This window comes from Lissotriton helveticus, chromosome 11 (assembly GCF_964261635.1).
Source record: "Lissotriton helveticus chromosome 11, aLisHel1.1, whole genome shotgun sequence".
In the NCBI taxonomy this organism is placed as follows: domain Eukaryota; kingdom Metazoa; phylum Chordata; class Amphibia; order Caudata; family Salamandridae; genus Lissotriton; species Lissotriton helveticus.
Genome location: NC_136072.1, coordinates 1,041,702,027 through 1,041,721,927, shown reverse-complemented (window position 1 = coordinate 1,041,721,927; position 19,901 = coordinate 1,041,702,027). Strand labels below are relative to the sequence as shown.

The window sequence follows — 19,901 nt, the reverse complement described above, 5'->3', positions numbered from 1 at the left end:
CGCCCATCTTTTTAATTGGCTCCTGTCACAGTCCTTTGTAAATAGTGGCTTTTTAATGGTCAATAGGCTTAGGAGTCCCTCCTTAGTACCGCCATTTCTCTAATTGTAACATCCCATGAGGACACCCCCAGTTACATGTGTTGTAACTCGGTAGGTTTTAATTACAGCCTCCGACCACTATTTTCATAAATGGTTTTGAGCAGGCAAGTAACGCTCAAGAACACATGGCACTTCCAGCAGGGGATGCCCGAGGCGCTTTATCTTACATTATGGCGGACGCATGGCTCGCAGGGTGACTTTCACTTTGCCAAACCCTGCTGCTGGCAGGACACACTCAGTGAGACACACCACTTCAAGCAGGCATGCCTGAGGCGCTTTATCTTTCATTATGATCCGCCTGGGTCATAGCTCGAGGTTGGTTGTCTCTAAAGATAGGCATTTATGGTATTTACTAACAATAAAGGCCCGGGCTGCAGGGAGTTCTTTCTCAGTTAGGCTTTGGGGGGTCCTGTTGTTTCTGCGAGCATTGCCCGTCACAGAGAGTAATAGCTCGGATTCTGTGGGAGTGCTGTAAACACAAGGCTTCAATGGATGAGCTGAAAATGCCCATTAGGTCTAAGAAATGTCAATCTTAGACTCAGTGTTCAACTCTCTGGGCGTGGTCTCTGCTTTGGTGGCACCAGGCAGCTTTTCTTTGAAACTAGGCGAAAGGACGCAATCCTATCATTTTGTGCTTTGTGTGGCATCAAAGAAAGAGTCAACAGAACTGTGTCCCTTAACTGATGCTACTTAGCCCAAGGGGCTAGGAGTGCTATATTATACATGTGGCAACCAATTACACAATTTTTGCTGAGTGATGACGCCAAAGGAAAGAAATGTTAGGATCTTTGGTTGCATATTGATAGTGATGTGCAAAAAGTACACTCTACTGCATGTTTAGATTTTTACAGGAAAACATAACTGCTGCAGTGGACATAATAAAATAAGTAGTCTGAAAAAACCCTTATCAGCCAAATGCTCAGCATAATTGGTGTAGATGTGAAACATCTCCTTGAGAGTAGGCTGGGCGACACCTTTAGTAACTTTGCACTGCAACATGTTCCATGTTAGAGTGCTTGCCATTTGTTAAGCAAAGCAATGTTGAAGAGCAATTAAGGAACGTTTATTTTACAATGTACGAGGGATGGCTTGCAATGATGCATAGAAATGTCCCTTGACCACCAATGGCATTTGAAGTCAATGAAACCTCACTGTGGTACTCTGTACAAGTTCTAGATTCCCTTCAGTAAAAGGAAATTTCCTCGGTAGTTTCAAAAGTGCTGCTTTATTTTTAACCACTTCAATAACTCTGAGGGCATAAGCGCCCAGCTAAACGCAAATGTTGCAGAACCTGCCCTAAGAATCGCAATCTTCGAGTGCACCAGTATTGGCATGGAAAGCTATGCCAGTGGCCAGAGTTAACAAATTGTGTTCTGGCTGTTTTGACGTTGCCGGTCCGAAGTGCCAATGTTAAGAGGGCCTTTTCACAGACGTTTACATGGAAAAGAAAGAGCGAGGGCACATGACCAAAGACTCACTGAAGAAGTATTGTATGGTGTACTACAATAAGTTTAATTTGCAAAAATCTATTTGGACCTCATATACAATATATGTACACTGTCTATATACCATGTGCTATCAGTGCAGAAAGCAAGCAATAATAAAAGCAAAACGTTCCATAAACACCAGAAAAACACTTTTTTAGTTGTTTTTAGTGGCGCAAAAATGTTTAACCACTGATGATAACAATTTTTTAAGGTATTGAAATTACTTGAAAACACTGAAAAAACCCTACCAGAATTTTCCCAAAATAGAAACTAAAAACAGGAAAGCCTATTTATAAGACATGCTTGGTGCTCTGGGTGGGTCGGGACGGGGAGATCCGAGATAGCTGGGAGGGTGACATTGGACATCCCTTTACTGACACGGACTGGGCCTTCTGTCTTGCGCAAACATACTGAGTATCACCTAACCATAGGCATAAAGTGCTCCATTTTAAATTCCTACATAGGATCTACATAACCCCTAGTCAATTAGCTAAGTTTGACCCCTCTAAACAACCGACAAGCCCCAAGTTTAACGCCCTGGATGCCGACTTTGCCCACATGACCTGGTCCTGTCCCCCTATTTTAGCTTATTGGCAGGAAGTATTCGCTACACTGGCACAAATAATAGAGACACCTCTGGAGCCATCTCTGGAACTAGGCCTGTTAGGACTGGTCCGGCGTATTAAACTATGTTACAGACGCTTTGCAGCGATAGAGCTGCTGCTGGCTAAACGTGAAACTGCTGTTCTCTGGGGAGCAAAGGCTCATCCAACCAAATCCGCCTGGCTCTGGAGTCTGGCATACTGTAGCGTGCAATCTGAAATGTATGCTTCACTCCAACCCTCGACATCCAGGCCCCAGGACATTTGGTGCATTTATCGCACACACCTACATCACACACTCCTTACATCACAGACCGCTCCTTCACCCCAGGCCTCCACAACTGCCGAATAGATTGTAATCAGGCTCCTCTGCCTACCCCTTAAACAGATGCCTCTCCTTTTACATCCCGCTGTTTGCGTTATTGTTATCATTTGTGCCTCTTATTCGCCGCCCATAACCGATGGGTACTTCACTCCACAGCCTCAATGCCGGAGCCCATGTTTCCTTTCTGTATTTTGTTTGGATGATGTTTTATTCATTATTTATTCTGTAGTATTGATTTTGTGATTTGATGTCGAATTTGCTTTTTTCTCCCTTTTTCACGCCTACTGTTTTATTGAATCACATTATCCCCTGCAGATTTTGGGGTGTGAAATCCTGTGGTTCGTCTTTCTGTTTCTGATTTATTGTAATGGATGTCTTTTATTGTATTCTCTCTTAATTTCAATAAAAACTTGAAAAAAAAATAAAAAGGAATGGAATGGTACACCAAGCGATTACCAATGGTTAGACTTTTTGCAAACATTCATCCCATCACCTTTTGGGGGTTTGATTGCCAGTTAATATGCCTGGAAACTTGAGACAAGCAAAGCTTTTCAAGCCTACTACTTGCCAATGATTGTGAATTCCAAAACGTTGTATATTTGCACCCATTCAACAAGTACTTCTATGGGTGCAGATTTACAACAGTTTTGGTCAACAAATCCCTATTTATATTTAAGATCTCAATCCAAAAAATTAACAAGTTAAAAACAATGAGAAAAACCTACACCGATATAGTAGACCTGACTCAGAACCCCATGACCAAATTATCAAACCAAAAATGCATTTGAGGGGTGTCACACCGTAACCACCCCGCTGGAGCTGCACACTGCTTATCCCACCTGGGTCTGGTAGTTCTCTCTGGGAACTCAGGACTACGGTCACATACAACACAACACCCTAGAGTACCTCTTCAGGGATGACTTCTTTTAAATATATTTTCATTGCACCCACTCTTCTTCCCTTCTGCTACAAGAAGAACCTTTATGGTTGATTTGCTAAATTAGTGCATGTGGGCAGGGTTCCATGTTTCGAGTCCTTGTCTTTTACAAATAATTTATCAAGTGACTGATGTACTAAGTCTGAGTCGCAAATAGGAGAGGGTGTGCAGGCAAATTAATAGGGTGGGCTGAGCCAGAACCATGAATCTGGCTTGGCTCTAAAAGTCCATGCACAAACCAAGAAATGTTTGGCATGTATATTGAGCAACAAACAATGTTAAAATATTATATAATCTCTTCAAAATTCAAAAAAGTGTATTTAACATGTGGAACAGTTTCACCTTAGTGAATGTCACTGTATAGACATACATGTTTTAATAGTGATGGTTTTTAGAATCATTTACAACTTCACTGCACAACTACAATGCTATTAGGAACTAAGAGGCAAGCCAGTAGTCACATAAAACCTAAACGGGACCTAGATTCTTATTATAGATAGACCAATGTTATCATCCCTTAAATCAAAAATAAGACGTACATCATGAACTCAAGTATTTGAAAGTGTGATCATATGCGATAATAAAGACAAAATGAGGCTCTGTGAAAGTAAATCAAGCATGAAAGTCGGATTTAATCAAGGTTATATGGGATCACATTTTGAAAATCATCCACCAGATGGGTATATAGGTCTCTGATCTCGCTCTCTCCACTTTACATCTAAGGTTACTGTTGTGTATGTCATTCTAGGTTCACAACGAGAAAAACTGGCAAACAGATAGCAGACAAGACTCTGGACCCCAGGCCCCAACTAAAAAGGCAAATATGTACTTAAGTACACCCCCACCACACAAAGATATTGTCAAGCGGCTAACTTTTGAAAACTTTTCACTGTGTGAGGAGGGGCGGGGCTTTCTGCTGAGCACAGTCTGGTGCACATCTACTCTCCACCACCACCCTTGCACAACCTAAAAACAAATACAACTTCTGAACTGCCCTCTAATGTCCTGCAACATTTCACACTCTGGAATGGGCATTGGCTGTGCAGAGCCCACAAACAAGACATGGAAATCCAACCTCTGAAGGAGGTTTCCAGCTCACTTTGTGTTTCATCAACCAACAGCTGATTTTCACCAGGAGGCAGTTTGAAGAGAGTAGAAACTAGACACACAGTGCCACCGTGCGAGTTGGAAAATCTGCAAACATAGATATAGGATTACAATTTTCCAGTGATCCCGGAGAACATATTGACTTAACTAACAGCACTCACGAACAGCCAAACAGCGAGAACAGAAAACAATGGGGGCACTAAAGGGAAATACATACAACTATAGTAATCCTCTCTGTTTCACAGGTATCCCACTCCGGGCACTCCAAACAGGGTGTCTCCCATGACATGCAGTCCTGCTATTGCCCCTTTCCCTCAGGTTGACAACCCTTTTCAGCACCCAAAGCTCGTCTTCCTCCCCTGCGGAATCACTTACGGATTATTCCCACTCATGGTCAGCAAAAGACTGCTGAGGAGGCGTACGTTGGAGTGCAGTCCAGCCGCCGCCATCTCCCGCACATGTTCTATCACATTCATGGCACGAGCCAGAGCAGCTAGACAAGTAACAAAGGTGGAGTCTGATCCCTGCACAACACAAACACCAAGAGCGCGGGCACACTGGTACAGCGGAAGCTTCGAGCCTTCAAACAGGCCACAGAGAAACTACACAGTAATTGAAAGAGAAAATGGTCGAGGAGATCTGACAGTCCTGTGTGTGCGTAAACGAGTCGGCCATCTTGTAATGGTGCCGGCGTCAGTTGTGAACAACAGTTAAAGAAAAGGACCATCATAGTAGGAGTATTGCAGGAACAGGAAGTTGCATTGAGCTAGAAATCCAGATTTTTCCTCTGATTCTATCCTCAAACTTCTCATCTGGATCCTCTCTTTAGGGGACGAGCCCAGGTCGGTGACTTCCTGCTCAATTGAATACTGTCCTCAGACCTTGAAGAGGGATATAACATTCTCCTCCTTCTTATCAAAGGGGGAAGTAAATTACCAGAGATATTTTACCTTAGGTCATGGGTACTCACAAACATTTGCCCAGGGGCCACAAAGTATGGTCTGCGGGGAGACCAAGGGGGGCACAGATGCCAGCAGGGTAGCAGTAGGGGGTCTGGGTGCGTCAGGGATTGTGTAAGGTCTAAAACATGTTAAATAAACGGGCAAGCATTTATTTGCAAGTTAATGAATGCTTGCCTGTTTAATAAAAAAAAATTCTGAATAGTAGTGTTCAGCAACTAAACAGCAGCTAGTGCTGCTGTTCACCAGGAGGGCCGCATGTAAAGGTGAAGAGGGCCACAAGCAGCCCCCGGGCCGTACTTTGGGTATCACTGGTGTAGGTTCCCATTAAAAAAAATACACCAGAATATGGGGGATCCCGTCAATGAGCTACCCAGCATGTGCTCGAAACTAGTATCTAGGCAGTTTTAATGTGCACCTTCTCTGGTGAGGACATGATCTATCATTTGAAGACCTACAGACTCCCAATTAGAGGCACTTATCTTCAATTAGAGGGAACAGTCCACAGTCCCAACAACTTTGACTCGTATTCTATCAATTCTACATCAGCATGTTAGTCTAAACATTCTTGTGACTATGGCCTATATAAACAGACAGAGGGAACCGCAACTACATCTTACAATCTGGTGACAATGGAGTTTGGAACATGGGGGTAGCTTCATTAACTCTCACATCAGAGGGCAAGACAATCTTTAGGCATGAGGGGAATCTATATCATCTGTCTGCTAATACCTTATTTGGCTACCCATATAGGTAGCTGCTGTGGGAGATCCTGGTCTTGCAGCCTTCCATTACAACCCATGTCGGCTTGTCCTGATATTTAGTCTCATAATGCTAACCGATCCTTTGGACACTTTTTTAGGTTTCGCTTGCGCTGTGTTTGTGAAATCTCTTGTATTTCATATATTTTAAAAGGGGGCTCTTATCAGTTCCCATAGCTGAATTATTGTGTCCATTCATTTTTGTGTGGGACTTTTTTTTTGTTAACTTCCCATGGATGCCAGCAGTGGCTTCTTCGCTATGGTAGAGGAGCGAGGCCCCCGCCAGCAGCTTCAAAAGTAAAAAAAAAAAAAAATTTATTTATTTATTTGAAAAGTTTTATAAAGCGCGAACACGACCCAAAAGGGTATCAGAGCTCTGTACTGTGTTGGCGCCAGCAAGTATACAAAACAAAAAGAAGGTAAGTGAAGTTACAACATGTGGAAAACATTCAATAATAATGAGTGGGGTGTACCAGAGGTGCCGTAGAGTGCTCCCAGTAGAACATCATACAATAGAAAGAATCAAGATGTGCAATGTGCATCAAGTAATTTTAACAAAAAGGAAACAAGCAAAGTCAACAGGTAATGAGCTATTGAGAACTAGAAACAAAAAGAAGGTTAAAACATATAATAATACATCAGTGAAAAATAATTCAAGATTTTGGTTATTTAACAAACCATACAAGCATGATCAACGCGTTAACGTTAGTTCATTAGTAGCCTTTGGACTAGTTTTTTAAAGGAAGTAGTGAAAAGATTGGATCTGATCTCGGATGGCAAGGAGTTCCAGATTCTATCTTCAATAGATAACCAATTTAGCTGCAAAAGTTTGGGTGAAATGTGGTAAAATTTACTCAAGCCTGTTAAAAGTCTGGCCGATGCGTTCAAGGTAGCTCTGAGTGGGGCCAAGCTGCTACGTGCTCCGTCCTCCTAGGGGCGGGGCCATCACAGATGCAGTCAGGAGAGGGAGTGGTGAGCAGCACTGCTATCATTGCACATGTGGATTTGGCCAGCCGTCTCAGGCCGGCCAAAACATCATGTGCACTGAGCTGCCTCCAATCCAGTTGCGTTGCCAGCAGGCAGAGTCTCCCAGTCTTTCTGGGAGCGCAATCATTGGAGCTCAGGCTAATCCTGAAGCTGCTCTTGTTAATGAGAGCAGCTTCAGGATTGGCCGTAGGGGAGGCTGGGAGCCTCTGCCAGCAGTGGAGTCACAAGAGGAGCAGAAGTCCAGAGATATGGCAGGCTGCAGGCGGCGGTTAAGTTCTTTTTTGTCTTCTTTCTTTCTCAGCCCCCCATCTGTCCCCAACAGTGCTCCCAACCCCCCCCTGCCACTCTGCCTTAAAGCCAGCTGCTACTACTGGCTGCACACATTTACAATACTTCTACTAAAGCTTTTCAAACTGTTTAAGCCCTGTTCACTGTCAAGATAAGATCTCTTCCCACGGAAAAGACAGACAGCTTCTAATAGTATGCTGGAATGCTTGCTTTTTAATACTTAGTTGTGTAAAGCAGATGCTTTAGCCTTAGAAAATTTATGGCATTTCATATTCATGTCTCAGTAGCTTCCTTCGTACTTTGTAGGCCTTATCGAATTGATTTTTTCAACTTAATCTATTTGGCCATTATGATCAAATTCTAAATGGCGTAATAAACATTGCACATTAAAAATAAAGTTAATATACAAGAGTTACAATATATTTTACTAATAAGCAGGCAGCCACAAGTACTGTTACCTTGCAGACAACAGGGTCAAGATTTGACTGGAGCAGCAGATGCAGGAGGACCCGCCCCAAAAGTTGTCAGAACTCCTCTAAACACATAATATTGCTATATATTTGACTACTAAAGAGGCAGTTACAATTGCAGTTACCTTGCAGTTAAAAGGGACTTGATTTGACTGGTGCAGCAGGTGCAGTAGCACGTGGGCTAAAGTGGTCAGAACTCCTCTAAACACATAATATTGCTATTACATCAATTATTTCTATTATTTCCCTCTTTCATTTAATTTTTCGAAATATTGCTATTACTTACCCGCGCTATACCACTAGTAACAGCACAATATATTGCCTTTGTGCAAATAAACAAGTACTAAGACTTTAACAGACTTTCTGTAATTTATATTGTGCAACTACTCAGCAAGCTACAACTTGCAACAAAAATAACTTATTATTAATCACATAGGTGAAACCTAATGATTTACAAATGCTTGTTCCTGTTTCTGTTAAAAAATGGGCTCCATATATTAGTCTACTCACTAAGCAATCTGCCATAGTCCCTGCATGTTTTGTCACAATGACAAACAATAAATGTTAAGTGTTCTGTATGATTTGTTCTGACCAGGCACAGATACCAAAAAAAGATTCACCACAAGAAATAGTACTGATGCATTTGTCCATTTTGCACCTGCTAACCTTTGCTGGTCATGCTGTATTGTAAATTTTGAATGATCTAGGAGCCCAATATCTGTGGAAGGATTTGCACCGTCTGATAAACGTGCAAGCGGTTGACAGAGTCGGGCCAACTTTTCCAGGCTGCTGCTCCCAGAATGGCATTCATAATCAAGTTGCGGCTTTGACGTTGTGGAATCTGGAAAAACAAGGAACCATCACTGGACAATATATTTAGATTTCAACTATTGCTGGAATCCATACTTGTTGTTGCCAAAAGTAGGTCATAATGACTAAAGTTGCTTAATGTTGCCTTGTCTAAGCCAAGAATCATTCATTATGAAAAGAGTAAACTATCCCTCCCAGTCCAGTCTAGTAAGAAAGCATCTTTTGCCAGATCTTGTAGATTCAGTCTCTAAATGAAACAAGCATTTGCAATGCAATAGGTCTCGCATTAGGAAAGTTTGAGCTATTGGTATTGTAAATGACAATTTTTTTATTTATGTGTTGGTTTTGAAAATAGCGAAATTAATAGCTTTGTCATTTACAATGCCAATAGCTATAAATTTCGCAAATGTGACACCTATAGCATTTGTAATGCAATATGTGTTGTATTTACGTGACTTAGATGTATTGATATTACAAATAACAATGGCTTTTATTTTTTAAAAATAAGTAATACTTAAATAAAAGTTATTGTAATTTATAACGAGAATTGCTTAAACTTTTGTAAATAACTTTTGTGAAGATTATGTTCAGTGTATTTTATTGTGACGAAAATCCAAGAACAGAAGTGAAATATTAACATCTTTTTGCGATATTTGTAATAAAGCTTGAAACATTGAGAGAACATATTTGAACCAGTTGTTGAATGGTTGCACAGATTGATGCTGTGTTGGCGACAAGTGATGCTGTGGCGTTCAGTGATGCTGTGGTAGCGGATAGTGATGTTGTGGTGCCCCTGAGTGATGCTGTGGTGGTGCTGAGTGATGCTGTGGTGATGCAATAGATAGATAGAGTGAGTGCGATAGATAGAGTGAGTGCGATAGATAGAGTGAGGGCGATAGACAGATAGAGAGAATGAGGGCGATAGAGTGAGGGCGATAGATAGATAGATAGACAGAGTGAGGGCAATAGATAGAGTGAGGGCGATAGATAGATAGAGGGCAATAGATAGAGTGAGGGCGATAGAGTGAGGGTGATAGATAGATAGAGTGAGGGCGATAGACAGATAGAGTGAGGGCAATAGATAGAGTAATTATGTGGCGTGTAATTATGTGGCACTGAGTGGCATTTGGAGTGTATGTTGCGTTGAGCGCAGTGTAAAGATGTAGCATATAATTATGTGGCAGTGAGTGGAATTTGGAGTGTATGTTGCATTGAGTGCAGTGTAATTATGTGGCGTGTAATTATGTGGCACTGAGTGGTATTTAGAGTGTATGTTGCGTTGAGCGCAGTGTAATTATGTTGCATATAATAATGTGGCACTGACTGGAATTGTGTGAGTGTATGTTGTATTCAGTAGAGTGTAATTGTGTGGCATGTAATTATGTGGCACTGAGTGGTATTGTTTGGCGTGTATGTTGCATTGAGTGCAGTGTAATTATGTAGCATATAATTATGTGGTATTGTGTGGAGTGTGTGTTGCATTCAGTAGAGTGTAATTATGTGGCATGTAATTATGTGGCACTGAGTGGTATTTGGAGGGTATGTTACATTGAGTGCAGTGTAATTATGTGGCACTGAGTGGTATTTGGAGTGTATGTTGCATTGAGTGCAGTGTAATTATGTGGCGGGTAAGTATGTGGCACTGAGTGATATTTGGAGCGTATGTTGCATTGAGTGCAGTGTAATAATGTGGCGTGTAACTATGTGGAACTGAGTGGTATTTGGAGTGTATGTTGCATTAAGTAGAGTGTAATTATGTGGCGTGTAATTATGTGGCACTGAGTGGTATTATGAGGTGTGTACGTTGTATTCAGTAGAGTTTAATTGTGTGGCTTGTAATTATGTGGCACTGAGTGGTATTTTGTGGAGTGTGTTGCATTCAGTCAAGTGTAATTATGTGGTGTGTAATTATGTGGCACTGAGTGGTATTTGGAGTGTATGTTGCATTGAGTGCAGTGTAATTATGTGGCGTGTAATTATGTGGCACTGAGTGGTATTTGGAGCGTATGTTGCATTGAGTGCAGTGTAATAATGTGGCGTGTAACTATGTGGAACTGAGTGGTATTTGGAGTGTATGTTGCATTGAGTAGAGTGTAATTATGTTGCGTGTAATTATGTGGCACTGAGTGGTATTATGAGGAGTGTATGTTGTATTCAGTAGAGTTTAATTGTGTGGCTTGTAATTATGTGGTACTGAGTGGTATTGTGTGGAGTGTGTTGCATTCAGTCGAGTGTAATTATGTGGTGTGTAATTACGTGGCACTGAGTGGTATTTGGAGTGTATGTTGCATTGAGTGCAGTGTAATTATGTGGCGTGTAATTATGTGGCACTGAGTGGTATTTGGAGCGTATGTTGCATTGAGTGCAGTGTAATAATGTGGCGTGGAACTATGTGGAACTGAGTGGTATTTGGAGTGTATGTTGCATTGAGTAGAGTGTAATTATGTTGCGTGTAATTATGTGGCACTGAGTGGTATTATGAGGAGTGTATGTTGTATTCAGTAGAGTTTAATTGTGTGGCTTGTAATTATGTGGTACTGAGTGGTATTGTGTGGAGTGTGTTGCATTCAGTCGAGTGTAATTATGTGGTGTGTAATTATGTGGCACTGAGTGGTATTTGGAGTGTATGTTGCATTGAGTGCAGTGTAATTATGTGGCATATAACTATGTGGCACTGAGTGGTATTTGGAGTGTATGTTGCATTGAGTGCAGTGTAATTATGTGGCACTGAGTGGTATTTGGAGTGTATGTTGCATTGAGTGCAGTGTACATATGTGGCATATAACTATGTGGCACTGAGTGGTATTTGGATTGTATGTTGCATTGAGTGCAGTGTAATTATGTGGCATGTAATTATGTGGTGTGTAATTATGTAGCACAGAGTGGTATTTGGAGTGCATGTTGCATTGAGTGCACTGTAATTATGTGGCGTGTAATTATGTGGCATTGAGTGGTATTTGGAGTGTATGTTGCATTGAGTGCAGTGTAATTATGTAGCATATAATTATGTGGCACTGAGTGGTATTGTGTGGAGTGTATGTTGCATTGAGTGCAGTGTCATTATGTGGCGTGTAACTATGTGGCACTGAGTGGTATTTGGAGTGTATGTTGCATTGAGTAGAGTGTAATTATGTTGCATGTAATTATGTGGCACTGAGTGGCATTATGAGGAGTGTAAGTTGTATTCAGTAGAGTGTAATTGTGTGGCTTGTAATTATGTGGCACTGAGTGGTATTGTGTGGAGTGTGTTGCATTCAGTAGAGTGTAATTATGTGGTGTGTAATTATGTGGCACTCAGTGGTATTTGGAGAGTATGTTGCATTGAGTGCAGTGTAATTATGTAGCATATCGTTATGTGGCACTGAGTGGTACTGTGTGGAGTGTTTGAGGTATTCAGTAGAGTGTAATTGTGTGGCGTGTAATTATGTGGCACTGAGTGGTATTGTTTGGAGTGTATGTTGCATTGAGTGTAGTGTAGTTATGTAACATAATTATGTGGCACTGAGTGGTATTGTGTGGAGTGTGTCTTGCATTCAGTAGAGTGTAATTATGTGGTACTGAGTGGTATAAGGAGTGTATGTTGCATTTAGTGCAGTGTAATTATGTGGCATGTAATTATGTGGCACTGAGAGGTATTGTGTGGAGTGTGTTGCATTCAGTAGAGTGTAATTATGTGGTGTGTAATTATGTGGCACTGAGTGGTATTTGGAGGGCATGTTGCATTGAGTGCAGTGTAATTATGTAGCATATAATTATGTGGCACTGAGTGGTATTGTGTTTTGCTATGCTATGCTTTTTTATGCTATGCTATGTTTTGTTATGCTATGCAAAGTTTTGTTGTGTTTTATTATGCTATGCTTTGTTTTGCTATGCTATGTTTTGTTATGCTATGTTTTGTTATGCTATGCTATGTTATGCTATGTTTTGTTATGCTATGCTAAGCTTTGTTTTGTTATGCTATGCTATGTTGTGTTTTGTTATGCTATGTTTTGTTGTGTTTTGTTATGCTAAGTTATGTTATGTTTTGATATGCTTTGTTATGCTATGTTTTGTCATGTATGCTGTGTTTTGTTATACTATGCTTTGTGTATTGCTATGTTTTGTTATGCAATGCTTTGTTTTGTTATGCTATGTTTTATCTTATGATATGTTTTGTTGTGTATTGTTATGCTATGTTTTGTTTTGCTATGCTTTGTTATGTTTTGTTATGCTATGTTTTGTTGTGTTTTGTTATGCTATGATCTACTTTGTAGTGTTATGCTATGCTATTTCTTGTTTTGTTATGCTAGGTTTGGTTTTGCTATCCTATGCTATGTTTTGCTATGCTATGCTAGGGAGGGTGTGTGAGGGTGAGTGAGGGCGTGTGAGGGTTAGGGGGTGTGAGGGTGAGGGTGTGTGAGGGTGAGGGTGAGAGGGTCGTGAGGGTAAGTGAGGGTGGGTGAGGGTGTGAGGGTGTGAGGGTGAGAGGGTGAGGGGGTGTGAGGGGTGTGAGGGTGAGGGGTGTGAGGGTGAGGGGTGTGAGGGTGAGGGGGTGTGAGGGTGAGTGAGGATGTGTGAGGGTGAGTGAGGGTGTGTGAGGGTGAGGGTGTGTGAGGGTGAGGGGGTGAGGGTGAGGGGGTGTGAGGGTGAGGGGGTGGGGGTGACTGAGGGTGAGGGTGTGAGGGTAAGGGTGTGTGAGGGTGAGGGGGTGTGAGGGTGAGGGTGGGTGAGGGTGAGGGTGGGTGAGGGTGAGAGGGTTGTGAGGGGAGTGAGGGGGTGAGGGTGAGTGAGGGTGTGTGAGGATGAGGGGTGAGGGTGAGTGAGGGGGTGAGGGTGAGAGGGTGTGAGGGTGAGGGGGTGTGAGGGTGAGGGTCAGGGGGTGTGAGGGTGGGTAAGGGTGTGCTGGTGGGTGAGGGTGAGTGAGGGTGTCTGAGGGTGAGAGGATGTGAGGGTATGTGATGGTGAGGAGGTGTGAGGGTGAAGGTGGGTGAGGGTGAGGGGGTGAGGGGTGTGAGGGTGAGGGGTGAGGGGGTGTGAGGGTGAGTGGGTGTGTGGGGGTGTGTGTGAGGGGTTGTGAGGGGTGAGGGTGAGTGAGGGTGTGTGAGGGTGAGGGTGTGTGAGGGGGTGTGAGGGTGAGGGTGTGTGAGGGGGTGAGGGTTAGGGTGTGTGAGGGTGATGGTGTGAGGGTGACTGAGGGTGTGTGAGGGTGATGGGGTGAGGGTGAGGGTGAGTGGGTGTGTGAGGGGGTGTGAAGGTGTGTGAGGGTGAGTGAGGGGGTGTGAGGGTGAGTGAGGGTGTGTGAGGGTGAGTGAGGGGGTGTGAGGAGGATGGTGTGAGGGTGACAGTGTGTGTCAGGGTGAGGGTAAGGGTGTGTGAGGGAGAGGGGGTGAGGGTGAGGGGGTGTGAGGGTGAGTGAGGGTGAGAGGGTTGTGAGGGGGGTGAGGGTGTGAGGGTGAGTGAGGGTGTGTGAGGATGAGGGGGTGAGGGTGAGTGAGGGTGCGAGGGTGAGGGGGTGTGAGGGTGAGGGGGTGTGAGGGTGGGTGAGGGTGTGAGGGTGGGTGAGGGTGTGAGGGTGAGGGTGTGAGGGTGAGTGGATGTGAGGGTGTGTGATGGTGAGGAGGGGTGACCAGAGACAGACAGAGGCCACTGGAGACAGTCAGAGAGCAGCCTAGACAGGGGAGAGAGAGCGGAGAGAGGGAAGAGAGAGCAGAGAGTGAGAGGGAAGAGAGAGTGGAGAGTGAGAGGGGAGAGAGAGCGGAGAGTGAGAGGGGAGAGAGAGCGGAGAGTGAGAGGGGAGAGAGAGCGGAGAGTGAGAGGGGAGAGAGAGGGGAGGAGAGAGTGGAGAGTGGTGAGAGGGGAGAGAGAGCGGAGAGTGAGAGGGGAGGGAGAGAGAGGGGAGGAGAGAGTGGAGAGTGAGAGGGGTGAGAGAGTGGAGAGTGAGAGGGGAGAGAGAGCGGAGAGAGGGAAGAGAGAGCGGAGAGTGAGAGGGAAGAGAGAGTGGAGAGTGAGAGGGGAGAGAGAGCGGAGAGTGAGAGGGAATAGAGAGCAGAGGGTGAGGGGTGAGGGTGAGTGAGGGTGCGAGGGTGAGGGGGTGTGAGGGTGAGGGGGTGTGAGGGTGGGTGAGGGTGTGAGGGTGAGGGTTTGAGGGTGAGTGGATGTGAGGGTGTGTGATGGTGAGGAGGGGTGACCAGAGACAGACAGAGGCCACTGGAGACAGTCAGAGAGCAGCCTAGACAGGGGAGAGAGAGCGGAGAGAGGGAAGAGAGAGCGGAGAGTGAGAGGGAAGAGAGAGTGAAACGTGAGAGGGGAGAGAGAGCGGAGAGTGAGAGAGGAGAGAGAGCGGAGAGTGAGAGGGGAGAGAAAGTGGAGAGTGAGAGGGGAGAGAGAGCGGAGAGTGAGAGGGGAGAGGGAGGAGAGAGTGGAGAGTGAGGGGGAGAGAGAGTGGAGAGTGAGAGGGGAGAGAGAGCGGAGAGAGGGAAGAGAGAGCGGAGAGTGAGAGGGAAGAGAGAGTAGAGAGTGAGAGGGGAGAGAGAGCAGAGAGTGAGAGGGAAGAGAGAGCAAAGAGTGAGAGGGGAGAGAGGTCTGACACTGAGATGAGAGCGGAGAGTAAGGGGGGAGGTCTGACACACACTGAGACGAGAGTGAGAGAGGTCTGACACTGAGACGAGAGTAAGAGAGGTCTGACACTGAGATGAGAGTGCAGGGACGGTGACAGCAGAGTGCGCTCTGACTCAGAGGTGACAGGCAGGTGAGTGCGCCGGAGGTCGAGTCTCCGGCGATGGTCGGGGTCCGAGATGAGACAGAGGCCGGGACTCAGCAGTGCTGCGCTCCACTGCTCAGCATCAGATTCACTCCCCCCCTCCCTCTACTCGTGCGCTTCACACAATGGGACATTAACGCAGCGCTAGAATACACTGCAGGAAGGCGCTTGTCCCCACGCAGGCCAGGGAGCGGTGACTCGTGTACTATACAGCGCACTGTGCACGTCACGGGGACACACCACTGAATCACACAGTGAACGCAGGCACACTCCCTCCCGCCCCTGGGAGCCCCCCGCCCCCCATTATTCCTAAGAGTCTAATTAAGTGCTAATATGTACTGATGGGAGGTGGGGAGGGCATAGGCTTGTGAATGACATATTTGTGTGCGCCCTACAAAGATTCGGCTTAAACAATAAAGAAATATTTTAAAGAAGGGGGGGGGTGGAGTACAGTGTGTGAATGGAGTAAAGGACAGATGGGAGAAAGATGGAAATGGAAGAACAGAAAGTCATACGGGTGAAAACAGAAAGGTGAGGCAGGGAAAGGGAGAAAAAGAGGAGGTTTTGTGCCAGAGCGAGGAGAAAACGTGGTAAGAGCAAAATGAGAAAACAAAGACAGTCTGTTGAAGGAACAGACAGGGATGTCAAGAGAAATAAGACAAATGAAAGAGGTAGCAGACAGAAATGTGAAGAGTGAGAGGAAGGAGAAAACAATACCAGGGCGGGATGACGAGCAAAATAGGGATCCGAGGTTGGGGATTAGGGAAAAGAAAAAATAGCAAGCGAGGGCACAAGAGAAAGAACGAAAGAGGAGACAGGGTGAAAGAGGGAAATCACGCCCTGTGAGATGTGGGAGGGGGTCGGGGAGAGCGGGACGAAGGAGAGCTGCGGGCGGAGGGAGGAGGGGAGCGGGACGAAGGAGAGCTGCGGGCAGAGGGAGGGGGGTGGGAGTGGGACGAAGGAGAGCTGCGGGCGGAGGGAGGGGGGTGGGAGCGGGACGAAGGAGAGCTGCGGAGGGAGGGGGGACGAGCAGAGCAGCTCTGGAAACCACCACCGTCTTTCTCCGAGGCAAAGCAGAAATGCCTCGGAGAAAGCATGGTAATTTTCGCATTCGGGGGCGTGTGTTTTGTTGTTCTGCGTGACGGGTGACTTCACTGGCGAAAGAACAGCAAAATGTACGCCCCCAAATCCGAAAAAGACGGAGCTTCTTTGGAGGGACGGCTCTCTCCTCCAATGGCTGGCCTCCATTTAGGAAGCCAGCCAATGGAGGAGAGACGAAAAGAGAGGCGGGATGTTGCTGCACTCTAAGTAACAATAAATCTCCGGACTTCCGGTCTTGGCCTACGGTCCCGAGACCTAAAAAGGCTTATATCCAAATAGATCAAACAGGAAATAGAGGGACACGTGAGGGAAGAGAAGCCTCAGGTACTCAGGGATAAAGATCCACAGAACTGTGCTACTCACTGCATGAGGCTGCTGTATGATTTTTCATGACCAAACTCCTACCCTCTTCATCCAGTCATATTTTAGTCTGCTGCTGCTTCTTGTGAAATTTCCCATTATAAAGTAATCTTTCCATCTACCAGTTTCTATGGTGTTTTTGACTATACATTGATGATGAATCAGTTTCTATCCATGTGCGCGCTAGACCCCTGTTCTTCCATTCGCAACTGGGTGGTTTCTACTGCAGCCCAACGCAGTACAGAACAAATTGTCCTTGGAACAGCGCCCAAGTCTCTGGTGGAGGCATCCATCTTTTGCAGAACGTTTGCTGATACTACTGCTACTCCTGAGTCCCTGGCACTGGGCGACCAGATGCATTTAAACCTGGATGAGACCAACAATCTTGGTACATGTTGATGCCATTGGATTAAGGACTTTAAAGTCTACAACAGTGCTTAGACATAGAAAATGAAAAGTGCATGGATGATCTGTTGATGAATTGTTTGTGACTTTGCACGAGACATGTTTTTTTAATTTAATGGAAAATCAAACTAACACTTGTGCTGGCTTAAATAACTGTTACATTACTTTTTATGCCCTAGTACAATGTTAAATATGACTGAGATATTTTTTATTTGACGCAAATAGGTGATACCACTGACTCCTTTGTCACATGGCTGAAAGCACACATACAAGAATGAACATTTGACAAACACAACTCTGAAGAGAAACCACAAAAGAAGGAAAACATCCTTGAATTGGCGAGTGCTGCAAAACTTCTGATTTCCAAGCGAAGGTAATTGGTATTTAGAGGACGGAGGAGAGTAGAGGCATCACACTTTGCCCCATTTAAGACTTCATCCTTCGGCAACAGCGCCAGGACACTCCTAGGAGTAGCAGTTGCGCTTTCTAAATATCCCCAGACAGACATAGACATAGAAGACTCATGGGCCACATAACATTCTGCTAAGAAACTGTCAGCACTGCTGCTACAGCCTAGTGCATGCCCTGTGCCCAAAAGACAAGTGCCATGAGCGTTGAAATGTTAGTCACTTAAGCAGCATGCGGAAACGTGTCAGTAAATGTTCATCAGGACATTCTTGTTTTTCTCACAAACCCAAACGTGTGTGAATGGTCAAGACACTATGCAAAAAGCAGCTGTTCTGAAAAATATTCATTCTTCACACACTACAAAGAAAATATTTTCGGTGCAAGGGAGTCTGCTGCCCTATATTGAATACCATGATGAGGACCTCACTGGGCTGGTGTGAGAAGTTGGCCTGGTATATGATGTTCACTATTCTAGTGAGCACCTAGCACCAGTCCAAACAACCCTTATGGTGATGGTTGTAAAGTCAACTTTATAGACCAGCTATCCTAGTGGTAGCATGGACAAAGCAGTCTTAGGCTAAAACTTCAGAGAGCATGTGAAGCCAGCTGTTTTACCATATGTAACCCCTTGAATACCAAATGAAAGGACACCACACAGGTTATATATAAAATATATATGTATTTATTACTAACACAACCCCTCTGAACTCTTTATGAGGTCAGAGGCCAAAGCACATAACAAGTTACTTAATTATCATACAATAAGTTGCACAAAATACAGTCGAGCCCTAGGGGCGTTGCAAACCATATACTAAGATGGTGGTATAAGAACCACGTCACGACCAAGGAGTAGGCCTAGGGCCTAGGGAATCGCTGGGGCTACACTGAGCTAACAAGAGTTAGGAAGCAGGAGGCCCACAGGAAGTGTGTGCAGTGTCTAAACACACACGCGGGTTCTCATAGGGATACAATGGTAACATAAAAGTTAGAAACTATTTGATTTAGGACACTTCCGGATGGACTAGGAGAAAGCTACTGAAAACTAGGACACTTGGATAGTCAATACCCACAAGAGCACCGGAGTACTCGCGTTACCTCACCCACAGGAGCTGGGTACATAGGTGTCAAGTTGTGTCGGGTTTTGTCGCTGAATCCTATGGAGACCTGTGAAAAGATGCTGCAGGCGACCAGGAGGAAGGTGTCCGGTTGGATCCAAGGGTGGATCGAGGATGAAGAGTACCTGAAAGCAGAGGGGACAGAGTCTGGGTCACTAGCCAGTGACCAGGAAGGAACCAGGAAGCAATCAGGCGATGTCGGGTGCGATCAGGTGAAGATGCGAAGCTTGTCTCTGCCGCCACATGGACCAGGAGGCGTTGGCGAGGACCAAGAGCTGGATATGGACTGTCCCACAAAGGCTCTTGCTGTCGGCGGTGTTGGTTTCCGGATCAGAGTCAACAGGCCTTGGCCAATGCAACCCACACAGGAATCGAAGATGGGCTTCTGTTCAGACCAGCAAGGTCTGGAGGGCTTCTCCTTTTCAGGGAAGCAAGACCAAGCCGGGAACAACCAGGCAAGCAGTGTAAGTTTAAGGGTTCGCCTTCACAGAGGCCACTAGCCAACGGGCAAGTGACCGGAAAGGCGCGTCGAGCACAAAAACACAAGCAGGCCCCACGCAGCACTCGGTGAGTGTGGAGGGCTGTGGGTCGGGCCAAAAGGTGCTCGGAGCTGGGGCTTCTCAATCCCCAATACACAACTTCGAGGGTGCCTCAGAAGCTGTGTAATTAGCAATAAGCAGGTTTTCCAAGATGTCCAGACCCACGTTTCTCGTCGCCTCCACGGGTCTCAGCTTTGCTGTGGATCGGGGTCAGAGAAGTATGGAAGTCCAGTTCCTGTCTGGCTCTGGGCTCAGGCTCCGGCGGGAGCGTCGACAAAGCAAACCGGCAAGTCGCTGTTGGTGCCTGTTTGCACAGGGTGGTCACTCTTTGGCCACAAGGGAGATTCTTCAGTCTTCTAGTTGCAGTAGAATGTCGAAGGCCCAGAGTTTCGTTATCAAGTT

At 45.2% G+C, this 19,901-nt stretch overlaps 1 protein-coding gene across 2 annotated transcripts in view; it reads right to left on the bottom strand.

Moving 5' to 3' along the window:
- Positions 1-19,901, bottom strand: part of ANAPC7 (anaphase promoting complex subunit 7) — a 250,367-nt gene that overhangs the window by 141,132 nt on the left and 89,334 nt on the right. Inside the window, exon 1 of one of the 2 annotated variants that reach the window (XM_078667493.1) lies at positions 4,933-5,172. The exons of the other annotated variant lie outside the window; for it this stretch is intronic. Within the exon in view, the coding sequence (XP_078523619.1) occupies positions 4,933-5,033 (101 nt within the window). The 5' untranslated portion in view covers positions 5,034-5,172. Of the gene's footprint in view, positions 1-4,932; positions 5,173-19,901 lie in introns of those variants that run through there. 2 annotated transcript variants of the gene reach the window in all.